Source organism: Montipora capricornis, chromosome 4 (genome assembly GCF_036669925.1).
Source record: "Montipora capricornis isolate CH-2021 chromosome 4, ASM3666992v2, whole genome shotgun sequence".
In the NCBI taxonomy this organism is placed as follows: Eukaryota; Metazoa; Cnidaria; class Anthozoa; order Scleractinia; family Acroporidae; genus Montipora; species Montipora capricornis.
In genome coordinates this window covers 45,661,228-45,669,468 of record NC_090886.1, presented here as the reverse complement: position 1 = coordinate 45,669,468, position 8,241 = coordinate 45,661,228, and the positions used below count along the sequence as shown (strand labels likewise).

The following is an 8,241-nucleotide window of genomic DNA, read 5'->3' as shown; positions in this document are numbered from 1 at the left end:
GCAATTTTTGTTAGTACCTTTTCTAATACGAAAACATATGGCGATAGAGCTTTTCTGTTTGTGTACTAAAGCTGTCGAATGACCTCCCATCAAATTTAAGAAATAGTGCCTCCTTTAGGATTTTTAAAAGTAACTTGATCTCACTAGATTGCGAGTTGAAACGAATGGCGGTCGGTTCCTCATTTTCACGCTCTTCCATCTTTTTACTTCGGCTGCTTCGATTTTTTTCCAATCCGGATATTGTTTTAAACTTGGAAAAGGTAACTGGATCAGTCTTTCCTTCAGGCAGCTTTGAGATATCATCAGGACTATTTAAAAATAAAACGCTCCAGATTTGTTCAGTCGTGAGACACAATCTTGGATCTGCTGGCTTACGGATGAGTAAAGGCTTCTTCGCGTCAAGAATTAGTCACTCTCCGAACTCAATATCTACCTTTCAAATAACGCGCATTATTCTCAGTGGAGACGTGTCTATGAATCCCGGACCTGCTAAATGGCCAGTGTGAAACAGATCAATCCCTCGCAACCATCGAGCAACGGAATGTAATTCATGTCAACGTAGATTTCACATTAAATACCACTCGATCTGATTGTGAGGGAATTCGATCATCAACAACTACGTTAAGGATTTGTAGTTCTTGTTTATGGCCCGAATTGCCATTCCATGATTATTGTATTCCAAGGTGAGATATCTTTGCACCCACTATCAACGAAGCAGAGGAGCCCTTAACTTTTTCAACCGAAGTCTTGAGCATGATCTCTATCCATCACTCAAAAAAGACTTTTGACGATATACTGGTATGAAAATCGCTCACATTAATGTGAATAGACTTTTAAACAAATTGCTGAATATCAAAGTTCTGCTATCTTGGCTGAAGTTATTCATTTTAGCTATAACGGAATCTCATCTGAATCAAAATATCTCAAATAATGAGATTGCTATTGCGGGATACAAAATTGCTACCCTGCGGAGCAGAGTCTCCTTGAAAAGTTAAGATAGCTCTGAATTGGCTCCCAAGAATTTTTAAAACTTTGCCGATAGTTCTATCTCAGATTGCTAATTACTATTCTACAATAACAAACTTCGGGTCACCGAGTTTAATTTCGCGATATAAGCAAGTAAAGACGAAATATAGGGTGTTTTTGGAGAGCTTTCATGTTGCCATGGTATCCTATTACGTCACAATAGTGGGCGCATTTTGTTAAGCCATATTTGTTGTTTCATATGGAACCATAACATTGCTGTTACGTGTTTTAGTTAAAACCATTCTAATTAGAACGTCCCTGAAAGTGGTGAAACTGGTTCGAGCCACCTTAACTTCTGCCGCCTCATCAGCTTCGCCTCTTCACTCTGCTGACTCGTTGGCAATTAATTCGTCAGTTATCTCTTATCCCTAAAGTTATTTTGCCAGCCATCCCTTATCCCTAACAGGGCCCTATATCTGAAAGAATAGTAGCTCAAAAACGATTGATTTAAAATTTAAAACTCTTCTCTTATACGTTGATCAAAATAACCAAATTGTTTAAAGCAAACGGTTTTATGATGTTGCAAACAGTTGTCGACGATTCTGCAAGATATGGCTAGAGGAAACACACTGAACTGATGAAATGGGAACTGAGGTCTTACTCGGCTTCGTGGAGTTCAAGTTCTCTCTTAACTTTGAAACATTGGACGCACACACTGATCCACCTAACTATTGGTACATGGAGTGATCCTTTCACCAACAAACTCTTAATAATTCAACGTGCCTTTGAATCATGAGAGCGCTATTTCATATGAGGCAGGAGAAGAATAATGAATGAAGAAGCTAAAAACACAATACTGAACAACACCATAAATGCTTTGTCAACGATGGCGGCCGCAATCCTGCTTTCGGCGGCTCGTTTTTCTGATTCTTTGTGATCCTTGACAGCTGAAGTGATGATCTCAAGTTCAGAAGTCAAAGGATTCCGTTTGCTGTTCTTCTTTATTAACTCGCTTTCTTCTAACTTTTGACGCGAGTTAATAATTCCTACATCAGATTCGGAAATAGTCTTAAATGAGAGCAGACGCACACCATTTGTCTGTGAATTTGTCTGTGTTTCATCAGGATCTTGGCCTTTGTTTTCCGTGATAGTATAAATGGACACATCGCTATCACATTTAGCTCTTTCCGTGCGCTTTTTTAGGAACCCGAATGGATTTCCCACTCGCCACTTATTTTTGCAGTGATCCTTATGGCCAGTAATGTTTGTTTCGACGCACAGAATAGGAGCTACTCGATAAAAGAGGAACTTTCGCAACCCAGGCGACAAACCACGTTCATACAAATAACTGTAGTAAACCTTCAAACTGATTCCAGTGGCAATCAGGGCAAGTGATACCTCGATTATAGAACAGGTGAAAAACATGCTTATCACAGGAATAGCATCAGATGTAGGTGGTACGCTCTCTGCAACAAGCAAAAGAAACACGGTCTTACTCAGCACCACAGTGATCACAATTGAAAGTCTCTCGCCACACTCCACGGGAATGTAGAAAGAAAAGAAGGCGAGCACAGCTATAATAAAATTTGGGATGATCAAGTTGTAGGTATAAAACAGTGAGCCCCTGTCCAGATTGATGACAAAGGTGATGTCAGGGTAGAGCTCATCAGGGCAACAGTCGTACTTAATAACGTTTTTCTCGGTTTTAATCGAAGTGATCTTCCATTCCCCGTTGTCTACTTTGTCCTCAGCTACTGGGGCGTTCTCCTTCTTACGGAACAGATCAAGTTGCTTGGAATGGAAAAGCCAAGAACCAAACTTGAGTTTACACACTTGTTCATCATAAGGAAAATCACGGACGTCAAAATGACAAGATGTCTTGAACACGAGCGGTGCAGCCCAGTAGCAGTAGCCATCGTTGTGCACACGAATCCTCGTCTCCACACTGTCCATTCTCCCGTCAAACTCCTCAAAGGCGCTACAAAGTGAGGGAAAAAACAGGGAGAAAATCAATCATTTAATCGAATGCGTTTTCCCTAATTTACTCTTGGAGTAATTTGATGCCGAAGTTATCATCGACTCAAAGTGTTAGGGATGCGTGGTCGAATACCAAAAAGTCAGTCCTCCTATGGTGAAAAGGTTGAAACGGAAAACAACCAAATTGGATTTAACTAGCCGCCTCAGAGACATTTTTCGCGCTACAACTAACTCAATCCTAAGAAAACAAGATCAACTTATGCAGAGGACACAAGCGCCAAAATTGTCCAAGGTCTTACTCTTAAAATATCTTGGATGCGTTAAACGCCGTGCACGGTGGCTCAGTTGGTTGAGCATCGGGCTGTCATGCGGGAGGTCGTGCATGAGGTCAAACTCTCGATGAGACCACATAACAGAAAACAGACAGTAGTCAAATTGAAGGAGTCCAGGACAGTTAGTGCTGAAACTGATAAAGCTGGTAAAACTTATCGAATTGTTTTGACATATGGGAAGACTTGTGCGTCGGCTGCTGTAAGACTACCAAATATACCTACTTCAACTTACGGGGAAATCAGATTTGAATGAATTGGAATTGTCCTGAATTGTTCTTTGCCCGTGCAAGAGAAAAGGGCTTACTTGTTGTACAAGACAATGTCAGGCTGCCATGTTAGAGAGGAATCGATGGTAACGTGCTTCAGTCCTCCATAATCCGCCGGATTCCACGTCACTAATTGATTTGTCCATTCCTGCGAAAAGTTGTGAACCGATGAAGCTTTATTTTGTAGAACTAAATGTAGCCTGTGCGACAGGCGTTCGAAGGGAACCCGGATACCCTGCCCTTATTGTTTTCTTGAAGCGGCATCGTTTGAAGAACGAGACATATCTATTCACAGGCAAATTAGTGGCTGGGTATTCTAGACTTCAGCCGACTGTGGGAATCGGTGAGCCCTTATCTTTGATGTGCTTATATTACCTCTTCGAACACCTCCCGCGCATGCTGAATTGCACGGCACAAAATCATTCCTGTAAAGCTGTGCAGTGGACACTTCCGAAGAGATGTTGTCAAATTTGTGTACTTAGATTTCAGGAACACAGGCTTATTGCGATTGACATAAGGAGAACGCAATTTCTAATATTGGGTATCCGGCTGATGTAGGGAGTCCTACCTCTAAAGTTCTCCCTAAAGTGATGAATGGTCAGGAAATCCATTAAATATGAGTATTCCGATTGAAAAAAAAAGGCATTACGATACATATGGCGTCTACGAAAGGCAATCACGTGTCGTATATTTCGACGGTCTCCCATCCAGAAACCAACCCCAACCGACTTCAGTGAACTTTTGTCTAACTGGGGGAAGACGAGCACTGAATTAAGCAGTATCTAGGGGTTCGCAAGCCTCTCGTGTATATTACTCTATTTTATTCACACGAAAATGAGAACTTAATAAAAAAAAGTCAACATGTCAGCCTCAATGCCAATGTAACAGTAACTATATTCCCTTTCAATTCCTTCAATCTCTCAGCGGGTTATTTAAGTTGTTGCAACGGTTATTTTAACCACAGATCGCTCTTACTTATGATTCACAGTCTAGCCAAGGGTAAACTATTTCAATCCTGTCACACGAGTCATCGTAATGGGCGCTTATTATAAAAAATCTCATGGAGTACATGCTCGTATCCCCAAACTTTTTGTCCTATAAGATTGTTTCTTTCCCTATTCTTCTCCTTTGCTTCCAAAGCGACTGTTGAGCGAACTTCAATAATCCGAGATTACTATACTAGTATAATTGAAATTAATAAAATTAAACTGAATTACGGATATCAGATTTCCGGCATGTTCATTGGCTCGCCGGGCACAGGCTATCGGTTATACTTTACTTTATGACATCGCCGAGTTTCTTGCACGAGGGCCGCTTTTTACCAGCGGGTTTTATTAGTTGTTTGTCTTACCTGCCTGACCCAAACACTGCTGGACAGAATCTGGTATTTTTCGTCCTGGAACGAAAAAGAAAACAATTTTGTCAGTAATAAGCACAGAACCCTGCAAGGAGGATTACACAAGATTCTGATACTAGTCAAGAAAATTACTTGCAATCGTGATACTGAATAAAGCCATTTATACAAGGCTTCGCAGGTCTGGATCAGAACCAAGTTCTTTGTAAATATGTGATTTGCTATATTAATTTCAGATCGAATAAAAATCCTTTATAATTGATTATACGATTCACGGGAGTTCAAAATACTCAGTGATTGACGAAAATTTTTTTTTTTTTTCTGTGTCAAAGGAATTCTGGGGGAAAATATCTGACGTAAACCTGGCAACGCATTTAAAAGGGCTAGGTCACGCAATTTTAGGCAATTTCAGCACTGATCGAATGGTCATATAATTAACTAAAATATCAAAATAACTGTTCAAAACTATAGAAGAACTCTAACAAAACACAGGGAAGCCAAGAAGGGACATGGATGGACAAAACTGGAGAGGATTGAAATGGATTGAATTTGGGTAAATTTGAAAAACGTCGGCCCACCTTTTTTCAAATTTGTATCAGTCTATATCAAAATGTCATTTACAAAGCTGGAAAATCATTCTCAGTTGTTTTGTGGCCGTGATTTTGCAAATGAAAGACTGTTGCTCTGCCAATTTGACGTTTAGAGCTTATAATTAACAAAATTAAACAAAATTACCTAAAATGGCGTGACCTAGCCCCTTTAAGGCAACGCGTGCATATAGGAGAGCAATAAACCTTTTGACGGTTTTTGACGTCCATAAATACTTTAAGGTCTGGCGGTTGTGGATAGCGAGAATATCTCTCAAAGCACTTCTACTGAGATTATTTTTGTAAAGTATGGCGATCAGAATCAAGCTATAACGACCGTAAATTTTTATAAACCAAAATACAGCAAATTCCCGCGAATTCAAAGCGACATAAAGAGATTTCTGATATCCAATTTTCAGACGTTGCGCCTTGTGCAACGATCTAATTTTCCGTTGATTAATTGCTATTAATTAAAAAAATACTGCCCCTTTGTAGCGGAGTTATAGAGGTTTGCAATTGAATGCCAAACATTCACAGAAATTCAAGCCGAGTTTGCCCCCAATTAATTTTGCGTCAGAAACCGTTGAAAGGTCTGTTGAACTCTATTTTCCGCTTTGAGTTGGTGTATCGTGTTAATTCTACTATAAAAACGTAAATTGACGGCCTGGGGCGGATCACGAAGAAGAACTATCGGCAAGAGTTATGTAGGCCGTGTAAGACTCTAAATACAAAAATCAAGACGTTGTGTATTCTTTTATTTAATAAATATAGTTGATTCAACGGCTAATTTATGAAAGAAAAGAATACAATGTGCCTTTGTCGTTCTTTTATACCAAGTGTGAAGCAAATACGTTGAGTTTGCATAAATTTTATAAGCTTCGTATCTGCTCACGCCACCATATATAACAAAACGAAATCGAAAGCCTCGTTTTTCTCGGATTATCAAAGTGCGTTCGACAATCGTTTTGGAAGGAAAGGAGAAGAATCTGAACAATCTTATAGGACTTAAGTTTGAGGATACGAGCATGTACGTCTTGAGATCTTTTCAATAAGCGCCAGTACTATGATTCATGTGACAGGATTGAAATACTTTGTCTTTGTCTTTGTCTTTGTCTTTGTCTTTGTCTTTGTGTTTGATTTTAGAAGGTAAGTTGTGGTCAAAAAAACTACAAATCGTTTCTGAGTAGACGATACTTCGTAAATAGCCCCCTGAGAGGACATGTGGCTACTACTAAAAGGCTAAACCCCCAAGGATTAAAGAAAATAAAAAGGCATCGAGTAACATTGTCGCAGGAGTAACTTCAGAATACCCCGCCACTATTGTCTTCTTAAAAGCGGCATCGTCTGAAGGACGAGGCATATCTAGTAGTATGCAGATTAGTGGCCGGTTATTGTAAAGTTTACACGACGTGGAGGGTAAAAAAAAAACTATCAAAATCTGCATTTTGTTGAAATTATCTGAAATATCATTACCGAGAAATGCCCTTGTAAAATATCAGGGTGTTGTCTCCATACAAACAGTTTTCGTATATAACTCATCAATGCATGAAACACACCGTATGACGTGTTCAAGATGGCGCTGAAAAAGCAGACGAAGCTCTCCCTGTGCACAGGATCCCAAGATAAGAAATTGCGTTTTCCTAATGTCGAACGCAAAAAACACGAAAATGATATTTACTCAGCGGAACAAGGTTATTCCTGTGTTGCTATGCTAGACAAAAGATATAGGCCAATTAAATTTGAAAGTTGAAGTAGCTGCTCGTGCAGCTATTTTTAGCGTCACTATTGGTGTGGTTGCAGAGAAAACTGAACAGGAAGTCTTAACCTGTTAGACTTCTCAAAGACAAGTTGACTTGTTTAGTTACATGGAGGAAGAATATTCGTACAAGAAGAGCTTATCTTAAACACAATATAAGTGAGCTGTTACCCTTACCATGTTTATCACACCATGGAAGGTAATATCCAAAGTCACATTCACTGGATCTAAGGAGTTGCTCACTGGCCTCACATTAGTGTCGGCTAGAGCAATCCTATTTATTAGCAATCTCTCGTGTAACCCCGACGCGCCTAAAATAGGAATCAAAACAAACTTTGTGGTGTTTGATTCTAAAGCGAGCAATATATTCAAATTGAGTTGGTTCAGAGACAACAGAAAATGAAATGATGCATTTACCTGTAAACTGAACGTCAGTTGTTGTCGAAAAAAAAACGAAAACCACAAAAACATAGCACGATAACCTCAAGTTTTCTATTGCTATCATCTCTGCACTGAATTGATCTCTTTAGTGTGTACGTTTTCATAAGTTATGCATACTTATCCACGTGCAAAGAAGAGATTGAAAGAAACTGTTCCCAAGAGTAATATCACGTGGTACAAGCTAAAAAGGTTAATTCACGCCAGAAACAAATTATGATAAATGCATGAACTTAAGGCGACCGCAAACGAGAAAACAATTGTTGAGGAAGCAGAATGTCTCTGAACAAATTCAGAAACATTTTTTTTCCCGGGAAACAAATTTGCCACCGCGACAGATGTTTCCAGAGGAAAGGAAACATTTGCTTCTGTTACAATGTTTCCAGAGGAAAGGAAACATTTGCTTCTGTTACAATGTTTCGATCCGCAACATTATTTCCTCTTTTGCGGGCGCCTTTAACTGTGACATTATTTAAGTCGGCGAAACTTATGACGTCAAAGGCAATCATCATTTCACTGTTCATTGTGACAATTAAATTTAAATATAATTAAATAGTGAATATTC

The 8,241-nt window shown here is 39.4% G+C and overlaps 1 protein-coding gene across 1 annotated transcript; it reads right to left on the bottom strand.

Moving 5' to 3' along the window:
• Positions 1-1,472: 1,472 nt before the first annotated feature.
• LOC138044793 (neuronal acetylcholine receptor subunit alpha-10-like) lies at positions 1,473-7,842 on the bottom strand. Its single transcript, XM_068891213.1, has 5 exons — positions 7,656-7,842; positions 7,416-7,549; positions 4,893-4,937; positions 3,580-3,689; positions 1,473-2,944 (listed from the first exon to the last, which is right to left on the bottom strand). The coding sequence occupies exons 1-5, from the start codon at positions 7,741-7,743 to the stop codon at positions 1,768-1,770; spliced, it is 1,554 nt and encodes a 517-aa protein (XP_068747314.1). The 5' UTR covers positions 7,744-7,842; the 3' UTR covers positions 1,473-1,767.
• Between the last annotated feature and the right edge of the window lie 399 nt (positions 7,843-8,241).

Bases quoted from the DNA above. Each gene is read 5' to 3' on its own strand.
- LOC138044793 (XM_068891213.1), bottom strand. From the start codon at position 7,743: ATGATAGCAATAGAAAACTTGAGGTTATCGTGCTATGTTTTTGTGGTT. The intron at 7,550-7,655 runs GTAAATGCATCA...TTCCTATTTTAG, and splicing joins AACTGACGTTCAGTTTACAG to GCGCGTCGGGGTTACACGAG. The intron at 3,690-4,892 runs GTAAGACAAACA...AACTTTTCGCAG, and splicing joins GCAGTGTTTGGGTCAGGCAG to GAATGGACAAATCAATTAGT.